General features: G+C 32.0%; 1 protein-coding gene across 1 annotated transcript in view; it reads left to right on the top strand.

Annotated features, from left to right (window-relative positions):
• Nucleotides 1-5374: 5374 nt before the first annotated feature.
• Nucleotides 5375-20848, top strand: part of LOC148604878 (uncharacterized) — a 29594-nt gene continuing 14120 nt past the window's right edge. Inside the window, exons 1-10 of the mRNA XM_088548887.1 lie at nucleotides 5375-5987; nucleotides 10237-10307; nucleotides 11423-11588; nucleotides 13669-13772; nucleotides 15341-15451; nucleotides 16292-17496; nucleotides 18365-18467; nucleotides 19033-19165; nucleotides 19609-19832; nucleotides 20339-20383. Of these exons, the coding sequence (XP_088405013.1) occupies nucleotides 10247-10307; nucleotides 11423-11588; nucleotides 13669-13772; nucleotides 15341-15451; nucleotides 16292-17496; nucleotides 18365-18467; nucleotides 19033-19165; nucleotides 19609-19832; nucleotides 20339-20383 (2152 nt within the window). The 5' untranslated portion in view covers nucleotides 5375-5987; nucleotides 10237-10246. The remainder of the gene's footprint in view (nucleotides 5988-10236; nucleotides 10308-11422; nucleotides 11589-13668; nucleotides 13773-15340; nucleotides 15452-16291; nucleotides 17497-18364; nucleotides 18468-19032; nucleotides 19166-19608; nucleotides 19833-20338; nucleotides 20384-20848) is intronic.

The following is a 20848-nucleotide window of genomic DNA, read 5'->3' as shown; positions in this document are numbered from 1 at the left end:
TTTTTTGTCCGCTTTGGCTTTCCATAAAGACCTTTTTCTAAGTAGTTTTAACTGACTTTTAGATAAATCTTAATTGATAGTAAGTCTGTGAAAAACAAAGTACGAAAGGGTCGTACAGATGAAACGTTTTTCTACAATACCAACCGCAAATAGATGTGGTGGTACATCTTTATACTCACGCTTAATAAACATACAATGCCCGAGATAGGGATTTTATAATCTTAGTCATTGCTGACAATAGGAGTTCGTTCAGACAATTTTGTCGATTAAAATATATACTAAAGACATTTGAGCATTAGCTTGCTTGTAGTGCTTTCAATACAATATGGACATTGAAAAAAATTCGCTGGATCTTCTAGAAAAATCTTAATGCAAGATTATTATTGAAATACAATAGTGTCAAGGCATTTGATTTTTCTCCTCTTTACACTTCTATTTCATACGCTCGGTTGAATCCCCGAATCAAAAGCATCACGCTTCGTTGTTACCTTAAGATAGAAAAAAAAATTTAGAATACCGGAGAAGAAGATGTTAAAAGTTTTGATCGACAGCAAAGTTTGCTATTGTGATGGATGTATTTCCAACAGACGGTCGGCATTGCAATTGGACCAAATTTCGTCTTGCTAATGGCTTATCTATTATTTAACTCCTTTAATGCTGACTTCAGAGCTGATCTCATCCGAAAGAAGAATAATCGTTTAGCCAGTTCTTTTGACCTCTGTATATGACGCTTTGTCTTGAAATTATATTTAATTCGGTAAGTTGTCAATTTTCAAATCATATGTCAGAGCTTGCCAAAATTACGCAGATATTTTGTGCCGCATTAGACTACTTACAACTGGAAACATGTTACTACGGAATTAAACAGACCATTACGAAATGTTTATGGACGTCACTGTGAACTTATAATGTGCCCATCGAAACTGTGAAAACCGATTTATTCATAATGTCTTTGTTTTCCTTTCTTCTTTTGTTTACCTCGTCCATGACATTTTTAAGAGTAACTTGATGAATATTTCTTAAAAAGCTGAGGACACCTACCCAATCGGTACAGCTGGTCCGCAATTCTAGTTTTAGTGGAGTACGAGTTGTTTATTTTCATTTTTTCGTTGTCAGTGTTGATTTGGTTGTTTCATGTTCTTTAGTGTATATGTCTGTTTTCCTTTTTCTAGTCGCTATCTTTCCATAATTAATTTTAATTTTCATTCGAATCATTTTCCACTTTATTTCCCTTCTATCAAATATGTTTTTGTATGAGTAATTTGAAGGTTCAATGCATTTAACTGTAATTAAAACTTTACACTGTATGTAATGCATCACTAAATATGGAGACAATTATACGATGTAAATTCTGAACCGTTATTGACATGACCATCAAGGAAAGATGAACTGGTGAAGTCACTTGGCACTTTGGTAAGTATCTTCATGGACGTTTTATGTTTCAATTTGAAGTTGCTAACAAAATTATTAAGGCAGCATTTTATGATTGGCATAATAATTTTATTTATTTGTCAATTGATATAGGAGACCACCGTATTGTACAATTTATTCTCCGTATGATTGCGATTCAGGACAGTTGACTTAACATACAACATTGCGAAACATGGTCTTGTTTGAACAAGTAAAAATTGAATTCGACGCATTTAAAACAAGTACAAGTACAGATCGTGTACGCTTTTTAATTGAATTTTGAAATATTTCATTGCCTGCATTGAAAGCGAAGTTGTTGCAACAAATGCAGAATTTACCAACAGTCATAATGCTTTTCAACTTTTGTTGTATATTCAACTTTATGAAACCGTTTAAAGTTTCATGAACATTTATTAAGTTTAACTTTGTTATTTATTTTAAACAAATTAATAAAGTTTGAATGACATTAAACAAACTAGACCAACATGAAGCAAACGAAGCGGCCTTAGATATAGCTTTTAATGAACAAAATCGAAGAAAAACGAAATAAATGCAGAAAAAAATATATGTGATAATATGGTTCATACACAAAATGAATTACCGACGTACTGAATTTGCGTGATGTCATGTTTTCCTTATTATTTCTAACAAGAAGTCATGATGATCAGTTATGACAAACATCGACAAACATTATCTATGGATTAGAATGGAAACGCGCGGTCTAGTATATGTCGGTGAAACACAAGGACGATTAAACAAAGGAATGTGTGATGATCGTTCTGATAAATTTGCGGTCTTTGTTCGGGAATTGATACCCCTAAATTTCCGAAAGTTTATCAAGATTTTAAGCAACAATATCATTTAATCCTTTCTATAAAAAATCGAATTTATGAAAAAAATATACCCCCCAACGATCAGTCTTGTCATAAGTAAAAGTTATCGTAGAGGAAGAAAGGGATAAGCAGACTAGGTACTGCAATACCTTACGGGTTCAATGACATCAAAAGTAAAGGAACTTTTTTGGCTAACATCCTCCATCACAAAAAGTTACGAATAAAATTCCCCCGTATTTCAAATACAAATCAATACTGACTATTTTATATTCCTAAACATCATGGAAAACGAATCTCTGTGTACGGTCCTTCCTTAAGACCCCAATTATCGTGAACTACGCTCTATAAATTCATTCGAATTATGACTTTCAAGTTCTTATGGATGCCATGGACATGATGTAGGACTACACAAGAAAACGAAAACAAGACGAAATTGATTCTCTGTCAGGTTGGATAAAGGCTGTCAGTTCTTTACTTTTGAAACGTTTTAATGTTTTAGTAGGCCAACGAGTGTCAATGCTACATCAGTTTTCAAGGACCTCGATGTAGGAAAACATTGTCTACTATACACGACAAATATGCTGTAATAACAGCAGACAAAGCCAAAAAACAAACAAACAAACACACATTGTCTTACGTATTGCATCAAATGTTTATCTTCAGAGGTAGACGTAGGAAATAATAGCAGTCATAAGACCTTTACTAGTACCACACTCTCCGACGAAGAAGAAATAATCGAGAACCATAAATCTGTGCTCTCCTCTTTTTGTCTCCCTACCAAGGACGATGATTGTGATCTATCGTCTATGTACTGGCTTCCAAAACTCCACAAGAATCCATACAAACAATGCTATATAGCTGGATCTGCAAAATGTACCATCAAACCTCTTTTAAGACTTTTCACGTCAATACTCACGGTGTCAAAGAGGGTCTCAAATCTTGTAACGCAACTTTTTTACTCCCGTAGTGGTATTCAATCAATGTAGATCCTGAAAAATTCGGACGATCTTCCGGAAACCCTCAACTCAAGATTGGCATCAGAATACAACAGCATTAAAACCAATGATTTTTCAACTCTTGCTTATATTCACCATACCCTGTTAAAATCCGGAGTCAAAACCATTTACACATGGTTGTTACTCCAAAAAAGACGGTATACCTAGGTACAGATATGTAGTTCTTGGTAGAGATTTCTCGTACTTTGTAAAAACATAATTCCAAATCATCTCCCAATATATACCGAAGAAGATATTTTGAAAACAGTGAAATTTCTAATCGACAACATATTTGAGTGGTGGAAACGTTTTTTCAACAAACGGTTGACATTCCAATGGGAACAAATTGGGCTCCTTTACTTACTGACTTATTCATTCACTTTTTTGAGGCTGAATATAGTTATTCTGATCCAAAAAAGGAGCATCGTTTATCTAGATCCTTAATCTCAGCTTCCGCTATATAGATGACGAATGATCGTTTCACAATCCTTTTTTCAGGGATGTGATACATCGTATCTACCCAAAAGAACTTGAGAGAAAGGATACTACAAACGTTGTGATGTTAGCCTCATATGTTAACCTACTCTTAGCAATCGATGGTAAAGGAAAACTATTGACCAAACCTTACGACAAACGCGATGGCTTTTCATTCCGTATTGTCAATACATACGTTATGCCAGGCCTTGCCGTAACAACTCAGACTTTTTGTATCGCGGTAGACTTCTTACAACTAGTCTTCAGGAACAGTGTAATGTTGCTACAAAACTAAAGGCATCACTACAGAAACTTTATAGTTGTCATCATGAAATTGTTGATCGTTACGGTGTATCCATCTGCTCCATGAAACTTGACAACCCATAGTTTTCCATGCCTCTTTCGTCTACCTTAGATTTTTTTATGAGCAACTCGGCGGGTGTTTCTAGAAATGACGTCTGAGTTCCTCATTTACTTTTGCAACTCTGTTTGTATTTTTATTTGTTATTTTATGTTCTTTGTTGTATGTGTCTGTTTTCCTTGTCTGGTCTTTGTCCCTGGATTACATTCTTTTGTTTTCCACTAGAATCTCGGTTCTCTCAATTACTATTCAGTTTTCCTATGTAATGTAAATTTATTCTACTAGCTGGATCGAGTATGATCGTTTTTGTCTCCTGTTTTCGTTATGTACTTAGATTTTGATGTATTGGAGTTGTTCTGTAATTGACATTTTTTACCGATCTTTTGCCCGATTTAATGTAAAAATGTATTAGTCAGATATTGAGATGAATACGTTAAACCAAAGATATGTTTGCTGGAAAATACCTATTTAGATTGAACTGGCTCTGGTTCTTTGTTTAAAGGCCTTTATCTCTAAACTTTAACATTTGGTACGATAATGTACCTTGAAAGGTCACATTTTACGAATAAATTATTTCGCTTGGACTCTTACATTTAATTGATGTACTTGTTCATTTCATCCGATTCGTATACATTTTTTTTTCTGTTGACTATCATTTAAAGAGGCTGTTTTTGAGAAAACCATGCAAAAACTCATTTTTTGTCCAAACATCATTTTTGCATTGACTGAAAATTCATATTGGGGTTGGAAGGTAGTAAGTTAAGGTTCACAAAAATGCTAATTATTCTTGTCAAACATTGTTCTATTTATAGTAACAATCATTTTGGACTATTTTCTTTGTTGAAAAATTAAAATGTTATAATGTCTTAACAATACAAAATAATTATGAACAATTTAAGGACAACACTCCTTTAAGTTTATGAAAGTCAGTTTTATGGTTTATTTTGAAAATTGGTACTCTGCCAAGTAAATGAATATTGTAGAGTTTTTTCTTCTGTTTTGATATGGGTTATTCGGAAGCATTTCATAGCCGAAGTAACGCTTAAAACTAACTAGTTACTTTTAAAATATTTTTCGTAAAAATTCGCTATTTATTGCAGTTTTTTCATATGTTATATATGCCATATGCAAATCGTCCTACATTCTATACATTATAGGTAGTCAGCTAAAAGATTGAAATGAGAAAAACTCTGAATAAGTACAAGTTGGAAAACAATATTTTCTATAAAAGCAATACTTAGGACGAGATTACGTTGGTCCGATTTGTCTAATTCGAAGATTAGATGTTCCTATCCCCTGCAATCTGTTCCTTCCTTGTTTGTTTGGAATACTTTCATATTCTATGTTATAATAATACTTACATGATTAACTCGCACTTGATTATTGGAAGGGTATATATTTAACTTTGTTACGAACAAAGATCGTCGTAATTATGGGTGAAAATGCTGGAGTAATGGAGATCGTGGATTGTTATGAAACAAATGAAATCAAATCAAATAAGCTTTGTTTTAAGTCGGCAAGTTCATAACAACAATGCAACATAAACTCGTAGGAGCTGTTATAACCGACATTAGATACATAATTAGTTTTACAATGCATACATACATGTAAGATACATTGACAAAGCAATAAGACAAACAATTATAATGAAACTGGCATGTACAGCGCACCGACATAAATAGCAATTGTTAAAAGAAACTGCTTAACCATTCAAAACTTTGGCTACGAGTCCAGCGCAGAATGTCATTTTGCATGAATTATATGGATGCTTTAAATGCCTTTGGAGAACACAGAACAACATTTTTAAAGCTGCGATATATGTGTATGAAAGATAGACCAAAATGATGTATTGATAAATGTTGGACAGAATCACGGAAACTCTAAAGCCAGAAATCACGTATTCAATGAAGACAGGTAAGACAAATGTACGGATATAATCATTGTTTTGAAAAATAAGAAATAAAAAAGCCCAAAACATTTCGATTACTACTGAAAAAGTACAAACGTGACAATGTATGGTTCAATGTACCGAATAGACATGACATAGTTCTTATTAATATTCCTGACTTTGGCTATATTTTTTAAAGATTTTTAGGAAAGGGGAGTAACCGTTTACAAATTTGTCATCTGACAGACTGGTTTTCTGTCAAATTGGAGCAATCGGACAGCAGTATACTTCAAATTCATATATTCAGGAGCCGCGGTAAGTACTTGGATTCTTTTGAATAACTTTTTTCGAACCATTCAGGAATTTACCGAAGTGAAAGTAGTTTAAGTTTTCAATAAACATGTACCGCTTTCCCCTTCTCCAATTATAACACCAAGCAGGTTGTCTTAAAGGAATGAAGTACAATCTACAGGAAATACTGATAAATACCAACCATATATTATCATTTTTAAATGTTATTTTTAAACTTATTCATAGAAAGATGTTTTACCTGTTACAGGTCCAATAGAATTTTCATTAATATTGGGTGCTGGGTCCTTGCAAAGCTTGTTCCCTGCTTTGATATCTTGACAAATAAGACAAAAAGTAACAAAACATATTCCTAAAATTACTATGTCTGTAAAAAGCTGATAACAATGACATGTATATTCGGAGTCACTTGTAAAATGTAACAGTGCATATAAGTTTTTTTTCTTTGTAGAGTCTACCAGTATGTACATTCAAATGTTTTTTTTTGTTTTTTTTGTTTTGTTTTGTTTTGTTTTGTTTTTTTTTTTTTTGGGGGGGGTTGTTTGCTTGTTTGCTTGTTTTTTTTTTTTTTGTTTTGTGTTTATTATTATTATTTTAGTTTTCTTGTTTTTTGTTTTCACTTTCAGTGTTGTAGATGCAAATTTGCAAGGAGATGCAATGAACTTATAAATGTCCAACTTATTTTATTTTTGTTATTGAAATGAATAAAATCCTTAATGAATATAATTATCTTATACATGTCCTTCCCAAGAAATGAGTTTGAATTACAAGTGTGAAAAAATGCAAGAAGGTGATTGAAGCATTGCTGTTCCCCGTCTATCATTTCCGCTATCAAATATCAAATGTTCATGAGGTTTCCGACTTCTTATACTTGTACATGTACATACATTAAAAGATGATTCCTAGTATTCATTGAAATTCTGAGTAATACAATTCATTCATTAAACGGCATTGTTTGAAATTTGTTAAAAGATGTAAACAAAGAGAGAAATAAATATTGTTTAAAAATATCATAAAAATAAAGATCTTGTCCATTTATATTGCAGGCAAATGAGTATTCTAGGAGAGTGTGAAGGTGCAGAAAGTGTTGAAACGCTGAGAGCCTCCAATTGAAAAAGAACAGAATGGATAAATCCAGACTTTTAATTCTGGGGCTTATAATGGGAATTGGAAAACGAACCATTACCAACCTTATTAAATAATACAAAATGTTTTTGTATTCATATATTGCATTTATACACATACATGTTTAAGTTACAGTTACATATATATTTACATATATGTCTGCAAGTAAGACTGTCTAATGGTATTACATAAATGTACATGTATGTCATGTTATGGAAATTAAAAGTAAATCTCTTTTCTCAGAAAGATATTGGCATGCCATTATAATCTTAAAGAACTTAAGTTGGTTGTCAGTGTGAGAAACACTTTGTACAGCATGTACATGTAAATCAAAAACTGCTATAATTCTGTAATCCATTTTTAAGAAATCATCCCCCCTTTAATGGATACAAATGCTATTGTTAAAAAAATCATTGTCAGTTTTATGGATGTGCTATATATGATATTAGTGATTTTATGTGGAACATATTCTTAATGATGATGAATGCTTTTGATCTTGTGGTAGATATATACATTTATGAATGATTACTTCTTTTTCTGGTAAACAACCTGACAAAGTACATAAATAGGGTATTCAGTGTTTCACCCCCAGCTTATGTTTTGCTATTAAATGTCAGTACATAGGAGTTACTTTTGTTATTAACATAAAGTTTGAATTTGAAAATCTTTTTTTAGATTTTTTTTCTTGTAAAGAAGCCTTAAATAAAGTAATGGATCAATGATGAACACCATAAATGATTTTGATTTCTAGCAATTTTCGCCCCACAATACCAACTTTCTCATGCTATAAAATTGTCATCTGATAAATTCCCAGCCGCAGCCCTTGTTTCTTTATACTACTACGGGGCATCATCATGTTACCATAAAAAAATCTTAAAGGGTTCTTCGGCAATTAGAAGAAGTAAAAATATGGTTAAAATAAGAAAATATTTTTTATTTGGGAAATTTACAAACTTTAAAACCTATTTATGGATTTTCGGTCACTGATTATAACAATCTGCTGGTTGTTTTAGAAGCAGTTAATTATATTTAATTTAGTAGATTAAGTTCATTGATCATATTGTAATATTTTAAAAACTCTCTTAATAAATATTGTCTTAATTTTGCATGTTTTTAACCTGAAAATTAGCACTTTCCAAAGAAAATATCAGAAAACAAAATGGCGGCCATATCTCGGCCATCTTCGATTTTACGGAAAAAAATATTTTGCATTTTTTTGTTTCACATGGAGTCCTACCTTATGCACTATAAGTTATTAGTAATTGCTGAAATCACTTTTGAACGATTTTGCATGGTTTTCTCAGAGACTGTCTCTTAAAGACTTTAAAATTAACTGGTAAGAGATAGAACCAGATTCCTCGCGTATTCATGGATAACGCCCAACTATGAGAATACCAAGGCGGTTGGATATCTGAGGATGAACCGAAGATTGTCTTGTGATTGTTTATTGGTATTTAAAACGTCACCAAATTGTTTTTGATGATAATGCTTTATTTGATTTTCTTTGAAGTGAAAATAAAAAAGACGGATATTTATAAAAAGATAAAACAATTAAATGTAAAACGTAACGCATGGAAAAATGAGAATGTATTGATGTTTTTGCTTTGAAGCTGCTGAAATATTCATTATTTCCTTTAAAATTTGAAAACCGTCAAAAAAAAAAAAAAAAAAGAAAATTGTAAGCGGTAAATTTCATTGTATTAAGTTTTAAATTACCTAGCTTCCCTTGAGAGCGATTTCAAAATTGGAAAGACATTAAATTTACAGTTTTCTAAATTTGAATTGTATAGTTTCTTCAGCAACCTATCGATATAGGTTGTGACAAATCAAAAATGTAAATTACTCTATGAATAAGTAATATGAGTATAAAACTGATGCCATAAAAATTCTATGTATTCTCATTTATTGTCACAATAAGACAACCATGGATTCAAGAGAAATGTACGTACCTTAATGCGCATGGAGTAAACATTTCTATAGATGTATAACATTGGTAATTCGTTCATATATTCTAGTATTCAGCTATGATCAAGTCGTTAAAATATTTACTTTTTTTGCTGATTCTGTTTTGAAAATGAATATGGAATACAACAAATGGAGATAAAATGTGTGTATCAACAAAATGTATATGGAATTGCAAGTTCAATGCAGCGACAGACGTTCGTTTTATCGCTGGCAAACCGCTGCAGACCGGTCTTTTGAAATTCTCGAACATTATTCAACTCAAACGTCGTTTGATAAACGGATAACGTCGCGTTAAATCATTCACTTTTTCCCGACTTTGCAAGATTCTTGCTTTTTCTGAGAGAGCTGACGTCTACAGGAATGAATTTCAAACGTCAGACGCTGTTCGGAGCTTGATGGAGTCGAAAATAAATTTCTTTTACAAAAACAAAACACCGTTGTTATTTGTTTGACACAATTTAAACAATATCTGGATAGCATATATTGAGGTTTTTTTATTTTCTAACGGCGACGCAGAAGATTTGTACACGTCTAAAAGTCCACTTAAAAATTAAAGCTAGTACAGCTAAATTATCAGATTCGTTAATAAAATATTTAAATGTAGCATTTCTTAAAGTTCAAATGAACAAATAAGTCGAACAAACGACTTAACACTTGCGCTGTACGCGTAAAAAAATAACTTGTTTTCCCTGATACTATCATTTATTCTAGGGACATTCCTCTTGATTATTACATTTTACTGCTACCTAGATTTTTCCAGTTCGTTATTGTCATGATTACCCTTCATATACCTTCAAATTATCAACCCTACAAAATGAACTAGTTGAAATACTATTTATTGCTGTTTTTGTTTTTAATATTGATTTTCATTTTCAGTTGTTAAAGAATGACAATCCACATAGACATTGTTCTGGTTATGGCAGCTTCTATTGTTGTCTGCAACACAGGTATTTCCTATTTTTCTTCAGATGCTTTTTTAAAATCGCTCAACATACAAGTATATCATAGTCAGTAGCTGCCTTATTAAAATAAAATAACAGTTCTTGGACAAATAAAAAAAAAAAGAACAAACAAATTTAAAAAAAAAAATGCAATGCAATTGTTTATGTAGTAAATGTACATGTACCAACACAAAAAATGAAGGAAATGCTTTTCATATATATTTTTGAAAAAAAAAAACACCTGTAAAACAAGAAACTTTTTTTTTTATATTTTTAGGACCACTAGAAAAAACGTATGAAAAACATGTTTAGGACAAAACAATTAATTTATGAAAACAACATTTACATTTATATAATAATTGTGGTAAATTATTGTCTTCCATATGATTTAACATAATGGAAAAAATAATATTTTTATATTAATTAAAAAAAAACCATGTGTTTCTGCCTGTTTTATCGGTAAAAACTTATATATTTCTGTACCGGTCTTAAACATATGTGTCTATGAATTTTAAAACATGAAAACATATACTACAATCTTTCCTGTGTAATGATAAATATGCTTAAATATTGAATAAATTCCCTATTAAAGTGCATAGCAACAAAATTATCCATCAGATATAGAATGAATAATACCATCCACTGTAAAAACGAAAAAGAAAGAAAACCCATTTGCCACTTAAAACGCATCAAATGATGACATTAGTGAGTGTAACTGGTTTTTTTCTTGATATGATGACAATCGACTTATAAAATTTGTAATTGGACAAATGACACAGAGATAAAGACTTCATTTCAAAGAGCAATAAATAAAAAAAAAAGATACAGGCGGGAATCAAGAGAAAAAGAGTCCAAGCTAGGATAAGGACTAAACGGGGAAAATAGGCACACTCAACAAAGAACATAAGGTAACCAAAATAACAGGTACAAAGAGACAAAGTAAACGAGAAACCAGATTCTACTAAAAATTGGGAGCATGGACTATGTGCACCGGAAACCTAACCGTCCTTTGATTTTCTAGAAATATCTGCCAAGTTCCTCATGTTACGTCAATTGTCAAGTTAATTACCCTAGGATGATCATTGAATCAAAGGTAGACTAACTGTACATTACACTTTCAGAATGTCCAGGAACAGAATGGACTATGAAGAATGACAAATGTTATTACATAGCACCGACGAAAATGAATTGGCAAAGAGCAGTAGAATTTTGTAAGACGCTAGATACACTTTTGATATCACCAAAGACTGAAATTGAATTCAACAACATATTTAGCATGTCTGCAAAGTAAGTGTTAACAGATGACATACTTTATTACTGGTATTATTTTTTTAGGAAATTGATTTAGCTATGTATTAGCCATTGCCATGTGATTTAATAAAGGGTCGACTGTTCTCAGTTTTCTTTTCAATACTGTTTACACTTGACGAAGGACGTAAGGCCGAAAAGTTTGGCCCTCATTCTTTATTTTTTTCTTACGTTTTATCTATATTTTATTTTTATGTAGTTCCTTTTTACCTTTTAAACGTGGCTATTGTTCACTTATACATTATTTTGATTTAATTAAGGGCTGTGTATATTAATGTCTATTGATTATGGCATTATTATACTCTTTCAAATGCGAAATATTGTTTTTTAAATAAGAGTACATATACCATTATTTCTAGTTATTACGTTTCAACATAATTGTTTGAAGCAGCTGGCAGGTTATAAAGTAAAGCAGATAAAAAGTGATACTATCTGTTCTCACTCCTTAATTATCACATTGAGATTCAAAGAAATTTAAAGAAATAACATCAGTAAAGTTTTATTGTAAGTAAAACAATAATTTATTTAACATTTACCTGTAGAATATGTACACTTTTCGTAATTATTTACACCCGATCGATAACAAATAAATTAAAAACTATCGTGAATAATTTCAATCGTCAATAGCAGAGGATGTTTTGACAGCCGCTTTGTTAATTCAAGCTGACGGCGTTTTTTAATAAAACGCGTATTGTGATGTCGCTGGTCTCGGCGTAGGTTTTGTTGTAAAGTCGGACTAAGCTTTTATTGATTATTTCATTGTGTAGTACATATTCATAGTTTGTTTTCTTGGGTTTCTTTGATCTTTGCCGCAAACTACATAAGAATTAAGTGCAAGTATTTGTAAGAAGATGGCAAAATAGGAACACCAAGATACATACATGTCAAAAACCCATTAACCTGACAATGTAATTTCACTAAGAATATTTTCTCTATTTGGAAAGACCAGTTGTTGATCTCTGCATCATTGGATTTGTTCAGTATCCTATGAAAATCAAACTTTTGGGATTCAAAGAGTAATAAATGGAACCAAGGTTACAGCGGTAATCAAAAGAATGTAATCCAGGGACAACGACCAGACATGGAAGACAGACATACACAACAAAAAACATAAAGTAACTAAGATCATACGTACAAAGTAACAGAAGCAATTGAGCAACTCGGTTACCTAAAATTTGATATTAAGTAATACGTGTCAAAATGAAACCCTGAAAAATCTGTAAACCTGACTAATACAGACTATTTGTATCTCACTCCGAATGTATTTTCAACTTTGGGGGCCAACTACCTGTTTAAACCAAACAAATTTTTAAGACTGAAAGAGGTTTGGCATAGATAGGTTTCATTGTACTTCAGTGAACATGACAGTCAGACAAAATAGGGAAAAAACAGGAACATGCATGTCAAAACCCATCAAACGTACAATATAATTTCACTCAAAGATGATTTCATTATTTGAAAAGACCACTAATTGAACTCTGCATCACTAGATTTGTTAAGAGATTTTTCAGTAGAATGTTATCTGCCCTTTAAATTTTCCGTTTTAGTGCATTACAACTCAATTTACCATAATTAATTAATAATATGGATTTTTTTTCTTGACTCTGTTTGTGCTAAAAGTCAAACTATATTATCGAAATAATGGGTGTTTTCATACCATAATTGACCAAATACCTGATCTTACAAAGACTGCACATAAAATTACAACGCAGGTACTTTTAAAACAAGTGTTTTCAATTCAAATCGTACTTGAAGAATTTGCATACTACATTATATCGTGTATTTAACAAAATTATTTGATATACAAATCCTATTTATATTATATATTATTTATGGAAAGTAAAAAAAAGGAATATATTCATGCTTCCATCCAATTATGTGCTCAATTAAAGCTGAAATTCTCAGAATACGGATGTAGTATAGGAAATATGTTGTTGAGTCATTTACTTTAGAAAGAGGAAAGGCATCTTTCGGATGAATTTAATAATCGTTATGTGGCATAATTAAAAGTTAAACGAGCAAGTTTTAATTCGACTCCGCTATAAATTTTACATTTAAGAATCGATAGTTATTGGATTGGATTGGATGACATTATTACAGAAGGCGTATTTATATGGCAGGACGGAACAAAACTAAGAAATGAAGAACAAAAATGGCGTTCAAGTAGGTCATAGTGATATAGCTTAGACATAGTTTATTGATTTCGTATTTAGATGATTTACAAATGTATATGTAGACCCAATATGTATATAAGTAAAAAAATAACAACAAAACATTCAAACATACAAACAAACAGACATATACACATATACATATATGAACTCGTAGATCGTTATGGTGTATCCATCTGCATCATGAAAAATGATTTATTCAACGGGTCATAGTTTTTCTTTCCTCGTTTGTCTACCCCAGACTTGACTTTTTTATGTGCAACTCGGCGTGTGTTTCTAGAAAAAAAACAGAGAACGCTTACCCTACCGGTGCACCTGGTCCATGCTCCTAGTTTTTAGTGGAGTCCGAGTTGCTTATTTACTTTTGTTACTTTGTATGTATGATTTTAGTTACTTTATGTTCTTTGTTGTGTATGTCTGTTTTCCATGTCTGGTCCTTGTCCCTGGATTACATTCTTTTGATTACCGCTATAACCTTGGTTCCCTTGATTACTCGTCCTCACTTCAGTTCAATAATGTTATTATTACCCTCCATTACTTACATTTTATTTATTTAGCGTCAAGGAGGTAGACCACGGGTAAGGTACATAACTCTTAAAAATTATTGGAACGTTTGTATTTAGCATTTTACATCAATCTCATGTAAGTATCAAAGTAACTTGGATTGATTTCATTCTGTTTCAAATGAAAGCTCAATAGGCATTGGTGAAATTGAATATGATATAAACATATTACTGATTTCAAGAGTTGTTTCCCTTACCCTACGCCTACCTCCTTAAGGCACTACATTTTACCTTTAAAATTATAAAACTACTAGAAAAGTTTCTTGTTTAATCATATATAACAATGACGGCGCACTGACTTATAACAGACTTAAATCCCCTTGTCTGTTCGTTGGACCACAAAATACATCTTACATTTAAATCAGCAATTATTTCACACATGCTGATTTGCTTGGTTTCGCATGCTTTAAATGAGAGTACTTTGTAAGAATGACTGGCTACCCCTGTTTGAATATTCAAATAACTAGATTATATGGGAATACACAGTACAGTACAATTTTTTTAATTCTGAAAAATCTACTTGTTCTTTTTCGTTTGAGTTTGGGAGTTTCAGTTAGCATAACTTAAACTTTATTTTCATATGAAATGTTTACACTCTGAAACACGTTTTGTTATTCCTTTCGCTCTTTTCTATAATTTGAATTAACCATACGAAACGTGTGTGGTATTCTGGTCGGTTTACTTCAACCGAAAATTGAAAGTATATTGTGCTGACATAAACCTAGCTTTACTTCTGTATTTTACCATTGAAAAATGTTATTAATGCATTAGCATACTTTTCATCCGACAAACAAATATTTGAGAATCTTTATCGTGTAATAATATAGTTTGTACAGTTTTTGGTTGAAACATGAAGTGCTTATAATTGAAACTTTAATGTGTGCACTTCCTGCAGAACGGTACATCTTTTTTTTCGAATAAAAACAATCCGCAAAATGTTTATTTATAATATTGTAAAAATCAGTTATTTCAATCAAGTCTTTTACCATACCCACAGTGCAACCAGACTCTTTTTATCCTGGAGAGGACTGTATTGAAATGTGGCCTGACGGTTGGAACGATGCGGATTGTCATTATTCTAAACACGTAATGTGCCAAGCCAAAAGCGGTAGGTATATCATAGAATCAATAAAACGATGTAACTTCAATCTAATAAACATATGACTTGTTCGTGCATTTTGATTGGTTGTTCACCTTATACGAACCCAGCGATGACAATTTTTACAACAGTGCAAATTCCATGTACAAATCTAAAACAACATTCCTATCATCGTTTCGACAAACGATGCCGTTTAGAGGCTTAAAACAGAATTATATGTTTTATTCCATTCATTTTCGGCATTGTATATTCATAAAAGCAATTTTGTGAAAGAAAATAATTATCAGTAGCCGTAAATACTACGAATATTGAAATTTAAAACCATGTCACGTTGTCAATTATATACCACCATTCGCCTGTCCTATGTCGATTTCGGGTGTTAATTCATGGAATGAGAGTCTACAAGAAAACGAAAAAAAAAACAAATAACATATTTCAGATAGTTAGGGGTTGGAATTTTAAGTTCTTAACACTGTTTAATCCTATCATAAAAGTAGAGATTTTGCACTTGAGCAAATTTTTTACTACTATAGTCTTACTGTTTAACAATTGACTTAAAATTGATTTGATATCTCTTGACTTGATTGACCACTATGGATTGTCAAATCGATCTTTATCTGTCATAGAGGTTTCATTTCTTACATATGACGTGCTCTTCAACGAACCTGAAGGAAGTATGGAAATGTGTCGTCTGTTTCGGAGTTCGAATATTTATGATATGTTTGTATATTTTGTATTGAACCATTGCTTTGTCGTCTGTTGTTCCTTTAATGCTCCAGACACTGATTTGTTTTCCCTTGACGTTTTAATATTATCACAATGCATTCGGTTACCTTCTCTTCATTCTAGATTTCCAGTCGTTTGAATATGCACTGGTTCCTGTTGATACACACGATAACATGATTGTGCACTTAGATGTCGTTTCATCTGACACATCTTCGGATGCCGTGACACTTGAGGTTCAAATGGAAAACAAGCGATTTATAAATCATTTCAGTAGTATTGCCGAAATTAGGTATAGTTTTCTCTTAACCAATAATGAAGTTCCGCAAATGAGAATGGTGAGCAACGGTACTATCTACATAAAGATTAAAGGAACTCGTCAAATGAAACAATTTTCGTTAAAAGTCAGGTACAATAATATGGCATCGATGAATTTGTATCCAGTTCAAAGTGCTGGAAATTACTACAGGGTGGTGACCTACTGTCAAGTGCTTGGTAGTTGTATTCTTGGCTTTGCAGGTTTGCGAAATCAATCAACCGAAATAAAAATTACTTTACCAATGCTGAAGCCAACATCAACTTTAAACTTTCAAGATAATAAGTATGGATCTGGTGATACAATTATTGTCCATTTACAAGAATTCGAGGTTGCATGGATTGAATGTAAACAGTGTGACCTAACCAACACAGTACTTGAAAGTTCTAATAATTTTGTTGTCTTTGCTGGTGGACTAGATACTGTTGTAAGAAAGGGCACATTTGAAAGTACATTTCTTACACAACTTCCCCCAGTACAGAGTTGGGGGAAAAAGTTCATATTGGTGAACTCAGGCATAGACGATGGTGGAGATATTTATCGTATTATTTCAAGATTCGACACAACACAAGTCTCAATTGATGGACATAACATAATTCAGATGAAAAATACAAGTCAGTGGATCCAAAAACTGGTAGAGTATGGAGACGTTTTTTACATCACAGCCAACAAGCCTGTGATGGTAACTCAGTACATATATAATGATAATAACAATGCAGCTATGATGAATGTTCCTCCAATAGAACAGTATGGAAACATCACAATGGTCATTCCGTGCAAAGGTCAAAATAAACTTATTGTTGATAGCAATACACGAAGTTTACAACATTTTAACAGTACCCTCGTATCTAATTCAGGATTTTCCATATATATGTTTGACGAAAACAGTTTTGTAACAAACATATGCCACATAGGTCCTGACGACGGCCATACGTTTAGCATTTTACGGAACGCTTGGAATGACGCAAACTTCTCCTTTATCGACGTTATGTACATCAGTGGATACGAGTTGCTGGTAAATGAATGGCATATACAAAAATGTAATGCCTTAAATACATAGTGAATGCTCGAAATAATATACTTTTAATGTTAACTGGCTGCTAATTTTCGTCGATTTTATAAACTGATAATATTCAATTTTTGAGGTTTAAAAAAAGATATCGGCTCATAATATTAAAAATAATTTTGTCGTAGGTTAAATGCCCTGCAAACTTTATACTCGTCAAATATCTAAGATAAAATGATTATCCGGAAAATTTATCATTGTTTTAGTTTACAAAATTATTGGATACTTAGCCTCAGTAGGAAATGATTGCTTATAATGTTACAAATAAATTATCTTAGTATAAGGAAATGTTATGTTTAATTGTACTACCAAATACTTAAAGACAACTGTGGTAAAATTCGAAAAAGACAACGGAATCTTCAGCAATAGATAAAAATATGTCATTTTTCGTAAATGGGTGTTTTCGAGATATAACGACTAGTGTACTTCAAAGTCACACGCTCTAGTCTTCACTGGTTGTAAGAGCCAATAATAAAGCGGTGGCAACGTCATAGTGACTTTGAGATTTTGCAATGTAATTTCACAATGACAGCTGTGAGAAATAGATGAGGTATTCTTCCTAGCTCAACGCAGCTTGTTTTTAATAGACCTCTGTAATTTCTTACACTTATGAGATGAATTCATTATCTTTCTCGTTCTGATGCAAAAGTCGGCATTTTTAAGACGTTTGGAAAATATCAGATCTTCAATAAGGACCCTTGTAAAAACGTAACAATCTACCACTCTGTTCCTATGTTCATTTCCACACACATTTACTTAAATATCTATATTTCTAAACGTTTAAATTGCATGGCCTTTTCGTCCTGTTTCTTTTTAGGACATACCAGTGGCAGCAACAAAGGCGATGGAACCTGGAGATTTGGTAGATAATGATGGAGATGGGCTAATAGACGAAGATGATTGCAGTGCTATTACAGATTGTAAGATCTTTGTTTTATCATAACATGCGTCATTTTACGATAAATTTCCCTTAGATTTTATTTTCCAACTACTGTTAAGGGTATCAAGTAGAAAAAATGTTTTATCATTAATTTACATGCATGAATCCAACACTTTGCCGTAAAGTTGGCTGAATGTTTACGCATTAATTACATTTATGGTATTTATGGTATGTACATCAGTTTATACGGACGGAGCATTAGCGACGTCCCACATATGTAGGGTCTGAGAATTAATGGCTCCTAAAATAGTTCATTCGGATTTGTTATACGTAACTCGGAATTAATTATTTAAACTTTAAATTCAGTCACAGAGCGGCTGTTTAACCATGTCTGTGCATCAGTAACTGACTTAAAAGTATTCAGCTTGACAAAATACCAGTATCTACGATAGAGATGTAATACTAAATATAAAGCATGATTATATGTTTCTAATAATAAATCATATTTTTGAAGGGTTTTTATTCAAACAGAATTAATCATACTTAGTTACGAACCTTCAAACAGCCCTGCAAAGTCATATGCTTATGTATATTTATTTTATCAGCATTTGAATATAAAACGGGAGAAAAGAAATTCTCTGATGCCATAAATGCATGCTCTGATAGAAATATGATGCTTGCAAAACTGGATACTGATGAAAGACACAGAAAGGCAATGGATTATTTTAGAAGACAAGGGTGAATATTCTTTCATACAAATTACACTGAAAAAAATCATGAAAACAACCTTTATATCAACAAAATAATAAATATTTGTCTTTCGACTACTTACATCTAATAGTAAATTGACACTTTTATGGATGATTTTATCTTTTAAAAGGAGTCTTAAAATAGAAGAAGTTTTTCGAAATTCGACAGCATGTAAAAAAATCACTTTCTTGAAAAAATGAAACTTTATTTATGCGTTATCAAATTTAACACACACAAAAAAAAAAAAAAAAGATAAAAAAGAAAAAAATGTGGTATTTATTGGAAAGATAAATATAAACATTTAAAAAATTTATATATCATACAAAATCATGTGAAACCACTGCTAAATAAAATAAGAAATTTAAAAGCAATGAAACTTAGAAAAAAAATCAAACAAACAAGTAAAGAAAAAAAGTGTTTGTTTCTTTCAGCATATTGTCACTCTCCGATCCAATACTAATCGGATTGTCAAAGTCGAATAGTCAATACACATGGCCTGATGGCGAGGAATTGACCTACAGTAACTGGGATATCGGACAACCACTTGATATTTCCCTTGACTTTGCATGTGTGATAGTAAATGGGTTTGATCTAAGCAAGTCTAGTAGATGGAAAATTGGTAGTTGTGATGTTAAATATACCTATCTCTGCACAAGTAAGATAATACATGCATTACAGACCCATCTTATTAACACTCAAACAAAAGGTCAAACAATTCAAAATGACATCTAATAAAACGAGAATGGACATGGTGAATATGTCAACAATACCACGGCAAGAAAATGTTAGCTCAAGGTCATCCATGGGTTATCAATGAACGACAAGGAAACCAACATAAAACTTAACTGAAAGTGAAAACGAAACAAAAGTTGCAGGGGCCAGAAATTCCGAACATCTTGCTAATGTTTTTGACGGTCCATAGTATGGCAGGTCTATTTCATTGTAGATTTTGTTTAATTCTCACATCTACAAGCTTTTCTCAAAAAATTTTTTGTTAAAGTTTTATTATAATTCAAATATTTAAAAAAAATAAATCAGTTTTTAACTTTATATTTTGTCAATAACAAGACAAGCAATGTTATCGTTATCAAAATACATATATTATATTATTAGACCATTGAAAATGCTTATACATGTGAAGGCATTTCCCTTTCCTTTTAGAATGGGCTGATTTTTCGGGCAAAGACTGTAAATCCAAAGAATCAGGTATTTTGTAACTGTATATTATCTTATATAGGAAATACTAAGAGAACAAAAATGAACCAAAAACACGTAGACACGGTAAACTTTCAATACCAAAAAGCCATATAGCTGATGTTGAAGAAGAACGTCTAAAATACAAAAAATACCAATCGTATACATTACGTGTTTTAAGGAGGGACCTCTCATATGCAGCATTTCAATCAAATACAAAAGAAAATCTTAAATAAAAAAAATGGAAGAGTAACCAAGGGAACCAAGGTTATAGCGGTAATCAAAAGAATGTAATCCAGGGACAAAGACCAGACATGGAAAACAGACATACACAACAAAGAACATAAAGTAACTAAAATCATAAATACAAGGTAACAAAAGTAAATGAGCAACTGGGACTCCACTAAAAACTAGGAGTATGGACCAGGTGCACCGGTAGGGTAAGCGTCCTCTGCTTTTCTAGAAACACCCGCCGAG

This window comes from Perna viridis, chromosome 10 (assembly GCF_037379345.1).
Source record: "Perna viridis isolate PV_CMFRI_1.1 ecotype Kerala chromosome 10, ASM3737934v1, whole genome shotgun sequence".
NCBI classification, from domain to species: domain Eukaryota; kingdom Metazoa; phylum Mollusca; class Bivalvia; order Mytilida; family Mytilidae; genus Perna; species Perna viridis.
The sequence above is the reverse complement of the archived record's forward strand: the minus strand, read 5'-3'. Positions and strand labels throughout refer to the sequence as shown.